The sequence below is a fragment of the Staurois parvus genome, unplaced genomic scaffold (genome assembly GCF_062004578.1).
Source record: "Staurois parvus isolate SC_StPar_1 unplaced genomic scaffold, SC_StPar_1.0 ptg000261l, whole genome shotgun sequence".
NCBI classification, from domain to species: Eukaryota; Metazoa; Chordata; class Amphibia; order Anura; family Ranidae; genus Staurois; species Staurois parvus.
The window spans coordinates 190614-206020 of NW_028318057.1; the positions used below are offsets into that span (position 1 = coordinate 190614).

The 15407-nt window shown below is 40.1% G+C and overlaps 1 protein-coding gene across 1 annotated transcript in view; it reads right to left on the reverse strand.

Moving 5' to 3' along the window:
* CNTN2 (contactin 2) overlaps nt 1-15407 on the reverse strand; it is a 159064-nt gene that overhangs the window by 92579 nt on the left and 51078 nt on the right. Inside the window, exons 4-5 of the mRNA XM_089681118.1 lie at nt 2913-3088; nt 564-659 (exon numbers count right to left, since the gene is read on the reverse strand). Coding sequence (XP_089537244.1) covers nt 564-659; nt 2913-3088 — 272 coding nt within the window. The remainder of the gene's footprint in view (nt 1-563; nt 660-2912; nt 3089-15407) is intronic.

Sequence of the window (15407 nt, forward strand, 5' to 3'; positions counted from 1 at the left end):
TAGTTGAAAAACCTATTTACAATTGCTTTAACTATTGTACCTCTGTATTTTTGAATGAACTGCCAATGAACAAACTCTCCCATCTGTGCATTGAGGTGCTATGCAATGCATGTGTTCTGGAGTGCAATTCAAAATGAATCACATTGCGCTGCCAGTTGTGCAATTACCATATGCTGCAGTAATATAAAAAAGGTGTTTTTGCAGATTACTGCAAAGCAGAAATTGAAAGCCTGTCTCAAAGGTCTCAGAGTACAGGAAGGCAACATATGGGGGGGGGGGGGTTAAAGTGATTCCCCCATCACATTCTGCAGCCAGTAGGGCTGCGGAATAAAGTCCATTCAAGTGAATGGGACTGTGCCTCAATTGCCCCAGTGCGGTGGTATGGCATTTCTCATTACTAATAAGTTGTAAATAAGATCTGTTTATTGAATAAGGCAGGTAGTAGCAATTGTACTGTACATTACCAGATTTACACAAGAGACTGTCCAATCAAGTAAAACCAGCTAACTCTTAGTTTCTCTCTCTAAGCGGACGTTTTGGCACAATTTTGGCACAATGAATACCTGGATAATGCTGTGGAGGGTTACATGGCAACATAATTCCTTGTCCTTCTGTTGTCTTCACTTGATCTCTCTCCTCTGGTGAAAACTCAAGCAAATCTGTGGAAACCAAATAATATAGTCATGCAAAAGTGTAGCATGCTAACTGAATATTAAAACTGAATTCCTGTCATCATGGAAAAAATATTGTGTGGTGCCTCCACCTCCTAAAATGGTAAGGTTTAAATGCTTGTTTAGGTCTAGTTGGTTGTGATATACAATGGAATCTGTATGTATTCCCTGTGCTTTAGTGGGTTTTCACCACGTACTCCGGTTTCCTCCCCCACTTCAAAACCATTTTGGAATGTTGATTGACTCCTGTGAACACTGGTCCTAGCATGTGTGTGTATGCACGTGTGACAGTGGGCTTAGACTGTAAGCTCCTTGAGGGTAGGGACTGATGTGAATGTCCAATATATAAAACGTTGTGCCACTGTAACACGTGTGGGTGAGAAGGGCAGACCACATTTATTTTTAAATGCTTTAAAGCAGAGTTCCACTCATAAGTGGACGCTAAGCTTATTTGCCTCCTGCCCCTCTCCACTGCCATATTTGACACGTTTTGGGGGGGGAGTCGATACCTGTTTTTGACAGGTACCTGCTCCCATTTCTGGCTCAGTTCGCCGCCGCCGCAGTGAGATGGAAGTTGGGCCTCTTCCTCCCTCCCGCAATCTCCTGGGAACCTTCACAGGTCCCAAAAGACTGCCGGACCAATCAGAATGCGCAGGGTGACTCACGCATGCAGAGTGGGTACCCGTCTGTGAAGCCTCAACCTGTCACAGCCTGGTGCCCACAGTTGTGATGCCAGCAAGAAGAGGCAGAGGAGGGACGGCACGGGTGAGCACATAGCTGGATCCCGGGACAGGTGAGTGTGTTTATTAAAAGTTAGCAGCTACAGTTTTTGTAGCTGCTGACATTTAATAAACAGAAAACTGACTGGAACTCTGGTTTAATTTCAGCTTTAAAGCCCAATTAAGGTCTCCTATCTTTTTAGTTAAAAGTCTAATACCCCCATACTTTAGCCCCTTGATGCTGACGTCAGATAAATATGTGGCCTCATGGAACTGGCTTTTTTCCGTGGGGCCGCATATTTGCGTACCTGTCTTTGTGCACAGTGCGCTCCCAGCACAAAGACCGCAGTGTCACTGAGAGCCCTGGGTCCCGTTCTAACGATCAGGACCCGGGACTCCCGATTCCGGGTCACATAATCGCTGTGATAGCCTCTGATTGGCTATCACAGTGATCAGGCACTGTACAGCCTGGCCCCCTTGTTTTTTTCTCTGTCTATGAATGGAGGAGAGAGATACATTGTATCTCTCTAACTCCTGGCATAGAGGGGAAAAAAAAATGTTTGTAAAAAAATAAAAAATAAATAAATAATAAAAAAATAAAATAAAAAATAAAGAAAAAATACCTAGATCAAGGTTTGATCTAGTTCAGTGTCAGGGTTAGTGTTTGGGTCAAGGTCAGAGTCAAAGGTCAGGATTTAAAAAAAAAATTGGTATCAGTGTCAGTTAGTGTCAGTGTCAGTGTGTTTTAGTTGAAAAAAAGACAAAAACAAAATGCGCACTATTGTTTCTGGACTGTACTACGGTACAAACAAAAAATAACATACACATATATGGCATCGCTGTGATCATCAAGAGCTGGAGAATTTATTTTGGGTTGTTCTTTGGTGGTAGGTTATGGTAGTACCAAGAAACACACAGCTAAATTAAAAAAATTATTTTTTTTTTTACTATTTTGAGACAGTTTTCCTTTGATAATAAAAAAAATCAGGAGATATCCATTACCATTTACCACCAAATGAAAGCCCAATTTGTTCTGAAAAAAAACAAACAAAAAACCCCCCCAAAAAACAAGGTATAATTCACCTGGATGTACAAAGTAGTTGTGATGATATGTACGGTTTTACTAACACATGTCAACGTTGCAAAATTGTGCTTACGCATTTAGATTTGTTTTACCCTTAGACGTGAAGGGGTTAATTTGCAACTGAATTTTGTTCCCTGCCCTCTAACTCCAGTGTTTTATGCTGGCAGAGGTTGCATAACAGCCACACAACTAGGAAAAGGTGTCATCAGCTAGACTTGAAATGCAGGGGATGTCAGTTTAGCTGATTGCTGAGAGCACTAGGTTGAGTTGCCTATTGAACTGCACAGTCATATGAAGGCTTCCTGTAGAATTGCTGTTACAGGAAAGTGGAGGTAAGATTATAAAAACAGTAGCTGCCAGCATAATGTCTGTGTAACTGCATATAATTTCTGTGACTTCAAATTGGTTTTAATGCTATGTTCTGGGTATCCTGCTTACATCCAAATCGTAGTGATGCTTCATTGCTGAGCACAGTTCCCAATGTGTTAGAGGCAACGCACTGATAGGTCCCCGCATGTTTCGTCTGAGTAGGGTTAGAGATGGCCAGGTTGCCTCCAAATAAGCGGTAACTAGAATTTTCAGCAAGGTTCAGATCTGTGCCATTCAGCTTCCATCTGCAAGCAGAACCAATAAAGACAATGTCAATGACAGAGCATTTCCATTTTCTTAACTAATTTGCAGGATTCCATACAGTTTTAATCTTTTCAAGTTGGATATAATAACTTAGTTTCTTACTAAAAGTGTTTTTTTATTTTCTTTTTTTTGGGGGGGGGGGGTACATTTTAAACTTCTGGAATTACTTTTTTATATATAATGTTACAGTTGTGCTAAAAAGTTTGCATACCCTTGTAGAATTGGTAATATACTGTACAGTATGTACCATTTTTAACCACTTCAATAACGGGCACTTTTACCCCCTTCCTGCCCAGGCCAATTTTCAGGTTTCAGCTCTCTCACACTTGGAATGACAATTGCACGGTCATACAACACTGTACCCAAACTAAAATTTTAGCATTTTGTTCACACAACTAGAGCTTTCTTTTGGTAGTATTTAATCACCGCTGGGGTTTTTATTTTTTGCTAAATTAACAAAAAAAGACTGAAAATTTTGAACAAAACACCACATTTTTCTTTGTTTCTGTTATAAAAGTTTGCAAATAAATAATTGTTCTTCATAAATTTAGGCCAAAATGTATTCTGCTACATTTCTTTGGTGAAAACAACCCAATTACTTATTTAGTCTGTAGGAAAGTTATAGAGTTCACAAACTATGGGATATACAGGTGAAACTCGAAAAATTAGAATATCGTGCAAAAGTTCATTTATTTCAGTAATGCAACTTAAAAGGTGAAACTAATATATGAGATAGACTCATTATATGCAAAGCAAGATAGTTCAAGCCGTGATTTGTCATAATTGTGATGATTATGGCTTACAGCTCATGAAAACCCCAAATCCGCAATCTCAGAAAATTAGAATATTACATGCAATCAATAAAACAAGGATTGTACATCGAACAATATCGGACCTCTGAAAAGTATAAGCATGCATATGTACTCAGTACTTGGTTTGGGCCCCTTTTGCAGCAATTACTGCCTCAATGCGCATGGACGCTATCAGCCTGTGGCACTGCTGAGGTGTTATGGAAGACCAGGATGCTTCAATAGCGGCCTTCAGCTCTTCTGCATTGTTCAGTCTCATGCCTCTCATCTTTCTCTTGGCAATGACCCATAGATTCTCTATGGGGTTCAGGTCAGGCAAGTTTGCTGGCCAATCAAGCACAGTAATCCTACAGTCATTGAACCAGGTTTTGGTGCTTTTGGCAGTGTGGGCAGGTGCCAAGTCCTGCAGGAAAATGAAGTCAGCATCCCCATAAAGCTCGTCTGCGGAAGGAAGCATGAAGTGCTCCAAAATCTCCTGGTAGACGGCTGCGTTGACCCTGGACTTAATGAAGCACAGTGGACCAACACCAGCAGATGACATGGCTCTCCAAATCAACACAGACTGTGGAAACTTCACACTGGACTTCAAGCATCTTGCAGTGTGTGCCTCCCCATTCTTCCTCCATACTCTGGGTCCTTGGTTTTCAAATGAGATGCAAAAGTTGCTCTCATCTGAAAAGAGGACATTGGACCACTGAGCAACAGACCAGGTTTGTTTTTCTTTAGCCCAGGTAAGACGCTTCTGACCTTGTTTGTTGTTCAGGAGCTGCTTGACAAGAGGAATACGACATTTGAAGCCCATGTCCAGGATCCATCTGTGTGTGGTGGCTCTTGATGCACTGACTCCAGCCTCAGTCCACTCCTTGTGAAAGTCCCAAACACTTTTGAATGGCCTTTTCCTGACAATACTCTCCAGGCTGTGGTCATCCCTGTTGCTTGTGCACCTTTTTCTTCCACTCTTTTCCCTTCCACATAACTTTCTATTAATGTGCTTTGATACAGCACTTTGGGAACATCCAACTTCTTTTGCAACTACCTTTTGAGGCTTTCCCTCCTTATGGAGGGTGTCAATGATGGTTTTCTGCACAACTGTCAGGTCAGCAGTCTTTCCCATGATTGTGATTCCTACTGAACCAGACTGAGAGACCATTTAAAGGCTCAGGAACCCTTTGCAGGTGTTATGGCTTAATTAGCTGATTAGAGTGGGACACTTTGAGCCTAGAATATTTCACCTTTTCACAATATTCTAATTTTCTGAGATTGTGGATTTGGGTTTTTAATGAGCTGTAAGCCATAATCATCACAGTTATGACAAATCACGGCTTGAACTATCGTGCTTTGCATGTAATGGGTCTATCTCATATATTAGTTTCACCTTTTAAGTTGCATTACTGAAATAAATTAACTTTTGCACGATATTCTAATATTTCGAGTTTCACCTGTATCTGAAAATTGATCAATCCTGAAGTACTGACAGCCAATTTCTTGAGGCCCAAAAATTTCAGAACAGTACAGATATCCCCCAAATGACCCCTTTTTGCACAGTAGACAGTCCGACGTATTTCATAAGAGGAATGGTGAGTTTTTTGAAGTTATAATTTTTTTTTGTCATAATTTTTCAGAAAATTAAGTTTTGGTGATCAGGGACACTGACTGTTGACAGTACGAAAACTAAAAATTTTTAATTTGTTTTCAATTTTTAAATTTTTAAATTTTTTTTTTAAGATTGTTTTTCATATTGCGCTATGACAAAAGTAATCAGTATTTTTTTTTTTTTTTACACACTTTGATTGACTATAGCAAAGAATTTCTTTGCTACAAGCAAGCATTTATCTGAATGAAATTGATTCATTCAGGCTTTTTTGTTGTGATTAGCTGTGATTGGCCATGGCTAATCACATGACACAGATGGGCTGTGATTGGCCCAGCCAGTGCATTTGATTGCTGTGACCATTCACAGCTAGACACACTTGTATACAACGGATGGCATGAAAGGAAGCCATCCATTGTATACAACTGTCATGTGACCTGCTGTGATTGGTCGCAGCAGGTCACATGACACTGGTAAAGGGGCCGGTATACAGATCTGTCATCAGCCATGTCCGAGGTACACGGCCGGTGACAGATCTCCCCGCAGCATGGCCCTGTAGGCATGTACAATGCGCGTCCCGGGAAGGACGCCAAATGGCGATTGGGCGGCAACTGATTAAAGAGAACATGAGTGAGCAGGCAAAACACATTTCTTTTATTTCTTATGGGATTCATATTCTACTGTAGGTCATAACAGAATGGCACAATCATAAAACAAACCATGGCAACAAGTAAACAAATGAAATGAACCCTGTTCAAAAACAAACTTTTGAGCACAATTTTATATAATTTATGCAATGAGCACCCATGATACTGCTATCACAGAGCACTATGGGTTTTCTGAAGAGGCAGCTCAGCAGTAGTTGTTTACTTTCAAGCTGTCTCTTTCTAATTGAAAGTCTGTATGAAGCCATACAGAGCAGAAAGAGAAGGTTACGATGGGGACAGGAGTCACTTCTCTGAAAATGTAGTTGTATTTGTATTTATTTAGAGCTTAGAACTATCCCAATTGTTTAAAACTAAATTTAAAGTATTGCAGAATACCAATTCCTATACATGGCGGCTGTATTTGTTCTTTTTTTTTTTTAAAAGCAGTTTTCCTTAATTTTTTCATCTGATGATCCAGCCAGTAAGTCTGTCCGGGCAGTACATCTTTCAACTTCTTTTAATAAACCAAGCTGTACAGCAAAAAGTGGCAGTTGAGAGTATTGAGACAAACCATTTACCAATGATGGGTGATATCATTGTTTAGCTTGTATTCATTTCTCTGACACCCTTTAGGAAATCCCCAGATTATCTTTTAAATGCTTTTGTGCTTATTCAAGAGGATTACTGTAACATGAAGGTCTGGCACCTTATGATGCGTATATTCTCCCAGCTGGTTTAGTACATACATGTTTTAATTACATGCTACAATATTCTTATGTATGTTATTACATATTTTATTTTTGCAAGAATACAAAAGGTATATAGGCTTGGGCCCTGGACCTCCACTACAGTTATACAGTAGAGTCTGACCCAGAAAACACCTCTACCTATAGACTGAACAAAAAAAGAACAGCAGCAAACATGAACTATACCTGCATGCTTACCTTCAACTAAACATCACAGTGTAAATTGACAGCACTGAGCATTGCAGCACAATACAGCTTATGCTCCTCTTCCTTTCCTAATCAGACATCTACTATTTTATTACCAATTACCAATACATTTCAGTTTGTCTGTTGTTTATATGATTTACGGTGACACTTCTCCAAAGCTTTCTCGGATATAAAGCTATTGCTTTTCATTTGATATACTATATATATCCACAAAAAAACACCATGTTATTTGCAAGCTATGTATAATGGCCCTTTACTATTACCAGACTCCAAAGTGCACTGCATTGAACTGGACTCTGTTCCCCCATTGATGAGCGGGAAAGTGTCTGTGTTGTGCTTATCAGCAGTTTTCCTTGGATGGAATAAAAGACCTTTTAAAGAACTAGTGCTTTTAATGGTGGTAGATGCTTCATGTAGATGCTTCAGTATATACTATAGCATATGGTTGAATGTGCCTCTTATGAATTCACATATTATATCCCAAAAATAAGCAATACATAATAGTAAGATTACCACATAAAGTGCAAATACCATTAACCAGTATGTTAAAAAAGGAACAAGGAAGGTGCATTACACAGGAAAGAGGGATAAAGGCTGTGAAGGGGGGGGGGCAGAAGGGGCATATGCCATGGGCACAGTGATGTAATGTGGAAGGGGGGCTCCAGTGACATCGCTAGTGCCAGTACCCAGGGCATCTCTTATGGTTTGCCCCAGGCTCCTCCTTCACTCTGATGTGTCTTATGGTAGAACATAAGAAGGGGTCTGAGAAGAAGTCATCACCTAGCCATGCAGTATCTGACATCTGTGATGGGATGGGAGAATGGGGGGGGGGGGGTAGAGATTTATGGTGGCATTTGTACTAGGAGCAAGGGTGGAGTGGAGTTGGGAGGGGGTGGAGAGATTTTGTGCTTGGGGGGGTAGGGAGGGGGTTATGTATGCTGGGATGGAGGACTTGGGCGGAAGGAGATTTGTGCTGGGAGGGTGGATTAGGCTGGTTCTTTTTGTTTTGTACTTCTGACCCTGACAGTGCATTTCACAGTAATATTTCCTGTATTCTGTCCATTACATACACCTGTGTTTTATATACTCATAAACCCAGCACTGACTTTAGAACTTTGTGTGTTACTTACTCCAGACCCTTAAACTCTTTGCATTACATACCCCTGACTCTTGCACTCCACGTTATGTGTTCCTAAACCCGAACTGACTGCAGCACTTCGTACACTATATATTCCTGACCCTTGAACTCTTTGTAGTACACATCTTTGATTCCTGCTGTTGTGACATGTATCCCTAAACCCAACACTGACTGTGTTATGTACACCTGACCCCTACACTCTTTGCATTACAGACTCCTGCATTATATACTCTATATTGTACATTACATACTGCTCACCAAAATGTTCTTTGTCTGAACAGTTGCCCAGTTAGTAAGTAGTCCCTATTTCTTTAAGGCAAGCTCAGACAGTATTAGCTTTGTCTATTTTCGTTATGCATTGATAGAATATGTAATGGAAGCCATTTTTTACATTTTAATTATTGTGCTGAGGTTTATATGGGTGTTTGAGACTTATGCTTGTGGCACAACAATCAAAGCAGCTCATAGCTGCTGGAGGGAAGATTCTGGTCTCTTCTCCCTTCCAGTAGCAGCCTACTGCCAGCAAAATAGAGTGGGCACTGAGAACAAACCTTAGACATATCTTGACACTATTGAGGACTGAGGGAAATTACACATGTACATTTTTAGAAATAGTTAATATTAAAAACATAAAAAAATAAGGCTTATTAAAAAGTGTCTACAATAGGGATAAGTGAATTGGTGCTTGATGGATTCTCAGGGCATTCTTCAAATCTATTGTATAGTCTGAAATTGCGAACTTAAATCTGACTCCCAATTTGATAAAAAATATATATGTATATACCATGGGGATAAGGTGCCTTTAAGTGGTGTTACAGAATAGTACAATTTGTACAGACAGTGTCATCGACATTATATGCTGGCATCATTTATTTTGCATGTGTAATTGATTTTTTAAATTTAAAAATATTGCTGGGTTTAGATACAGCAGCGGCAACAGCACCCTTGTCTGGATCATTACAACTCAAAAAAGGCTTTTTTAGGTAGTCTGGAATGCAACCTAAATTTACTGGTGGAAGTAGCAGCCACAACAGATCTGAACTCTATGGGAAAATGTTCTCTTAAAAAAGCAAACATGAAGTCCTCAACTGCATATAAATTGGTCAGCGTCAGAACAGCTTAATAGTATGAGCTTCCTTTTCACAGTAGTGACTGCATTGTGTTCAAAGTTTAAAAAAAATAAAAACAGAGTGCAAAAAGCACTTTGAAACCTCAGGACCACAGTCCACCAAATTCCCAAACCCCATCCCATCCTTGTGTCTCCAAATATTCTCAAAAACTAAAAATATAGACTTCAGGTATGTGTTTGGAAAAAAATGGCTAGTGCCATGACAGTGCATGAGCACCTGAATAGGCTTCAAATACAAAGAACTCTGAGTTCAGAGTGCAGCATACACCTCAATGAAGCATGGCAGCCACTTTCTTTTACAGAGCTGCTAAACAGCCCTTTTCCTCTTCAGGAGCACCCCCTGACCCCTGGAGACATGGTTGGTACTCCCAAAGAGAGGGGGGACTGGCATCATACCTCAGGATGTAGATCTCTTAGGCAATATTCGGAAATGTGAACAGATGGATGCCAGTCACTTTTAGGTGAAACAAAAAAGTAGTTTATTATTCACAGTCCACCGGCGAGAGGGAGTTCAGAACACCCATACTGACCTGCAAGCTCAATAGCACAACAATAGATTCAAGTATAGGAAAAGGGCCTTTAATATGGTTCTAAAGGCTGAAGTTTTTTCATTCTAAACTGAAAGGTAGACAATAAAAAAAAGATTAATAACTAAAAAAACTAGGGATGGGGGTAGGAGGTCAGATATTACCACATGAATATACGGGTTGTTGGGTCTATGCATTGTAAGCACAGATGGGTACACAGTAAAATGTAGTCCACAACCTGCAATTCACAGTAATGTGGCAAAATACTGCACTGTTTATACTGGCACATAAGAAAATCCCCGTTATTGACCCTTTTAAGCTACCTGACCACAGTATAAAGGCCAGAAAGTATAATATTAACATTATAGTGGTGAAAGGTCGCATTAGTTGGTCGGGTTCTAAAACCTTGAAAAAGCTGGGTTTGCTGCGATACTATGCTCAATCTGAACTTGAAGCTCATCTCTAATCTGCAAAAACTCTCAGTTAACTTTAATTTCCTGCATAGAAGCCATAGAATATGCACAATCATTTTAGCCTAGTCGTTGCTGATTTAATAGTCAAATTATTTATTTATTTATGTCTTTTCTCTAATCTTTTTTTAATTTTATATGCTCAAGTATTTTTTTCTATTTATTTTTTTTATACAAAAAAAATCTTCTTCAAAAAAGATATAATTTTATTTATGCAAATATGGAAATCCTCCCCATATATGAACAAGTCATGCCCTAACTGCCACCTTGCTGACTGTCATCAAAATTCTTCTGATATGCAGATTAGAGAAAAAGGCTATGACTCCAGCTAATCTGCTAGCTACAGACATATTTATTTCTCTTTTAATTAACTGTACTTTGACACCCTTAATTAGAGCCAGAGGGTCATTCATTAAATATAAATCCAATATGCTTTGTAAGGTTGGAGTAGACAACTAACCGCTCTAATATATTAGTGGCATTGCACTAGTGGATGCTAATAATGTACTATGTCAGAATCCAGAAAGTGAAGGCTCTAGGCTGCTAAATAACAGAGGCAGAAAAAGCTCCATTATATTGTAACTAATGTGAAGAATTTTAAATTTTCTTCAAATGAAAGAATTTTCAGCAATTTTAATTCACTATCCCCATCCCTGAAGTAGAATTAAAGTGAATGTAAAGCCAAAAAATTTTTTTTAGATTCGGGTAGGGTGGTGAGGGGTGAGAAACCCCTGTTAGATTGTTATTGTTGTCTCTTTCCCCACTGGGTATATTTTCTCTATTTCTCCTGACCACCACTGTCAACAGGGCTAAAATGATTGAAAATCCAAAAATTTGAGCTGTCACCAGGACAGGAGTAGAAAGGAAATCTTCCAATTGGGACACATAATCCAGTAACAATTGTCTATGAAGGGATATACCTCATTTGGAGAGATTTTCTTCAATTCCTGTGGCATCTATGGCACAGGATTTGAAGAGATATCTCCTCAATGTAACAAAGCTGACAAAGAAACTTGAAAAGCATCTTAAAAATTCCCTACTTTACAAATAATGATAATAAAAAAAGTTTTGTCTTCGTATGAACATCACCCTTAGTAACGTTTTTTTAATAAATCCCCTCATGCCATTACATGTAGTAGCTCATCTAGGATAATACTTACCTTCCTCCTTGATCCAGGGATCTTTCCTCCAACAAGGTCCTGGGCTCTTTGTGCCACACCGTGTACACCACTATGGGTAAGTCATACTCATGGTGAACTCCAGCAGTTCCTTGTAGTACGACTTACTACATGAAATGAATGGGTCGAGGCAGGGGTGGACTGACAACTCATGGGGCCCCCGGGCAATAGGGGATCATGGGGCCCCTGTGCCCTTGCCCAAACTCAAAAAAGCCTATGAAAAAGGTACCAGGGGCATCTCATGGGGCCCCCTACTGACCCCGGGCCCTCGGGCAGTGCCCGAGTTTCCAAATGGTCAGTCCGCCCCTGGGTCGGGGTGCTCATATACAGCATGAAGAAGCGACAGAGAAAGGGTCACTGACAATGATGTGTCCTTGCTTCTTCTTTAAACAGCTTCTATTTACTACATGCTAAAATCAGGTATTAATCTATAGCTACTATATTACACATTGTATTGACACATGAAAAGAGAAAGGCATAGGGAAGACAAAAAACTGTCATTTTATTTGCTAATAGTACTCTATGGTAGATGTATGCAGATTCCGCAGGAATTACAAAATCCCTAACATGCACAATGCAGTAGTGAATAGCTAATGTAATGGTTTGTGCTTTCTTTGCTTCCTAAGGTTGATTGTATCCTCCAGAGTTTTGAAACAAGCAAATCAGTATTATTTTAAAACTAAAAAAGTGATTAATGAATAGTATAATATAATGGCATCAGGTGGCACTCTAGTCTAACTAGTTTGACTGATATAATCTGTTAAAATAAAAATAAAAAACTTTGTGTTTACAGTACATTATAGCTCAACCTTAAATTTACACACAAAACTACAGAGTGTGAGAAGTGTCTCTTTCCCTTCCTACAAATGCTGCCTAATTCTGTTCAGAAAAGTATGTACAATGTTTTGTACAGAGATATAGATAGAAGGTTTTTTTTAAAATAATATTTGTTTCAATTTAACCACTTATTGAATTTTAGTTACCCTAATAAGTCATAATTAACTCCTTCTTCCCCCTTTATTTATTTTGCTAATGGCTTTTACCAGAATTATAATTTTAATGTCAACTTCACACAGCTGTTCTCAGGTTTTTCAGGTGGACCTCATTAGAAGGTCCATTCATCCCTATAGAAAGGGCGGGTGTAAATGAACTTGTGTCCATTTACACATGCCTACCTTCGGGTCCAATTGGGTCTGTTAAAAAAAAAAACAGAAGGGGATCCATCCTCTCCTTTTTTGGTGGAGCGGACCGAAGGGTAGTCGGGTATAAACGGACATCAGAGTCTGTTTATTCCTGGTTGCCCATAGAGCAGAGCGGGCACCATTCGTGTCTGCTCTGTAGAAACTGAACAGACACAGATATGTCATCCACCTACTCTGCTCGATCAGCGGGGGATCTGTGATTTGATCCCCTGCTAATTGGAATTGAATCTGCCCTGTGTGAAAAGCGCTTATAAGAGGTCAAATTATACAGTATGATTATACCTGCAGTAACTTTATTTCATGAAAACTAACACTGATTAAGCAGAAAAAATTAGATTTTCTTTTATTTAGCTTTGTTACTCTGTTATATTAAGTAAATTAGGTTATTGCTGAATAAAAAGGCCAAAAGCAGAAATGTAAAAAATGTTCTGGAACATGGGGGTGCAAAAGATGTAGTGGTCAATAATCTTTCTGAACTGACTTTTTTATTTGAATCTTTAAAAAGTCAATAATTTAATGTGTGCAATCATTTCAGCTGGTTCATGCAATAAAAAATGAGAGGGAAAGTTGTTTTAGTCCTCATCAGGATAGCTGCCTCGGATATCAAAGCTGCATTTCCATAAATATAGTACAGTGAGTGAGTATTGTCATTCTAGGTCAGTAAGTGTTACCGACAGGGTCATCAGAAAAAAATAAAGAGAAAACAAGCTTTATAAAAGAAAATGATTGCAGCCACCACATCTAAGGACAGATAATATGCAATAGATACACTATATTGTCAAAAGTATTGGGACACCCCTCCAAATCATTGGATTCAAGTGTTCCAATCACCTCCATGGCCACAGGAGCTCAGTGAATTCAAGCGTGGTTCTGATGATAGGTTGCCACCTGTGCAAAGAGTCCATCCATGAAATTTCCTTGCTACTAAATATTCCTCAGTCAACTCTCAGTGGTATTATAACAAAGTGGAAGCAACTGGGAACAACAGCAACTCAACCACAAAGTGGTAGACCACGTAAAATGACAGAGCAGGGCAGCATGTACTGAAGTGCACAGATAAGTCGCAACCTGTCTGCAGAGTCAATAGCTAAAGACCTTCAAACTTCTTGTGGCCTTCAGATTAGCACAACAGTGCATAGAGAGCTTCATGGAATGGGTTTCCATGGCTGAGCAGCTGCATCCAAGCCTTACATCGCCAAGTGCAGTACAAAGCTTCGGATGAAGTGGTGTAAAGCACACCACCACTGGACTCTAGAGCAGTGAAGACGTGTTCTCTGGAGTGACGATTCATACTTCTCTGTCTGGCAATCCGATGGAAGTGTCTGGATTTGGCAGTTGCCAGGAGAACGGTACTTACCTTACACTGCATTGTGCCAAGTGTAAAGTGTGGTGGAGGGGGGATAATGGTGTGGGGTTGTTTTTCAGGGTTTGGGTGTGGCCCCTTAGTTCCATTGAAGGGAACTCTTAAGGCGTTAGCATACCAAGACATTTTGGACAATTTCTTGCTCCCAACTTTGTGGGAACAGTTTGGGGATGGCCCCTTCCTGTTCCAACATGACTGCAACCAGTGCACAAAGTAAGGTCCATAAAGACATGGATGAGTGAGTTTGGGGTGGAGGAACTTGACTGGCCTGCACAGAGTCTTGACCTCAACCCAATAGAACACCTTTGGGATGAATTAGAGCGGAGACAGTGAGCCAGGCCTCCTCGTCTGACATCACTGCCTGACCTCACAAATTCACTTCTGTAAGAATGGTCAAACATTCCCATAGACACACTCCTAAACCTTATGGACAGCCTTCCCAGAAGAGTTGAAACTGTTATAGCTGTAAAGGGTGGGGCAACTCAATATTGAACCCTACGGACTAAGACTGGAATGTCATTAAATTCTATGTGCATGTAAAGGAAGGCGTCCAAATACTTTTGGCAATATAATGTGTGTTTTGTACTCTTGTGTTTAGACATATTTTAATATAAGTAATATGTAATCCAGAATTTCATATGCTTGATATGTGTCTGCTGTACCATGTACTTGTATGAAAAAGTATCCTCTTCTCCTTTGTGTGAAATTGCCCTATAGCAGAAATACTGCTACAGGGCGGCATGGATGCGCAAAATCACGTATATATACATGATTTTGCATTTCTGGGTAGGGGGCATGCAGCCTTACCCGTGCTGCCATTCGCGACCACGGCTGTCAATCACCGGGACTTGGCCGGTGATTACTCACCAGTGCCTACTGATTACCAAGTACCTCCGATGGGGAGGAAAACTGTTTTGTTTACTTACAGTTCTCCTCCCTGTCAGCTTGAGCACACTGCTTTGGATGGCTGTGCACAGCACAGCCATCCAAAGCAGTGTGCTTACAGTGAAGCCCACTGACACCGCCCCTAGTAAAACACACCCAGCACAGAGTTAACCCTTTGATCATCTCTCATGTTAACCCCTTCCTGCCCAGTGCCATTAGTACAGTGTCAGTGCTTTTGTTTAGCACTGATCACTGTATTGGAGTCACTGGGGATGTCAGTGACACCAAGTCAGTTCCCCCCAGTGTCAGAATCTCTGCTGCAGTCCCGCTATAAGTGGCTGATCACCACCATTACTAGTGAAAAAAAAAAAAATCCCAATATATATACTGACATTTGTAAATGCTATA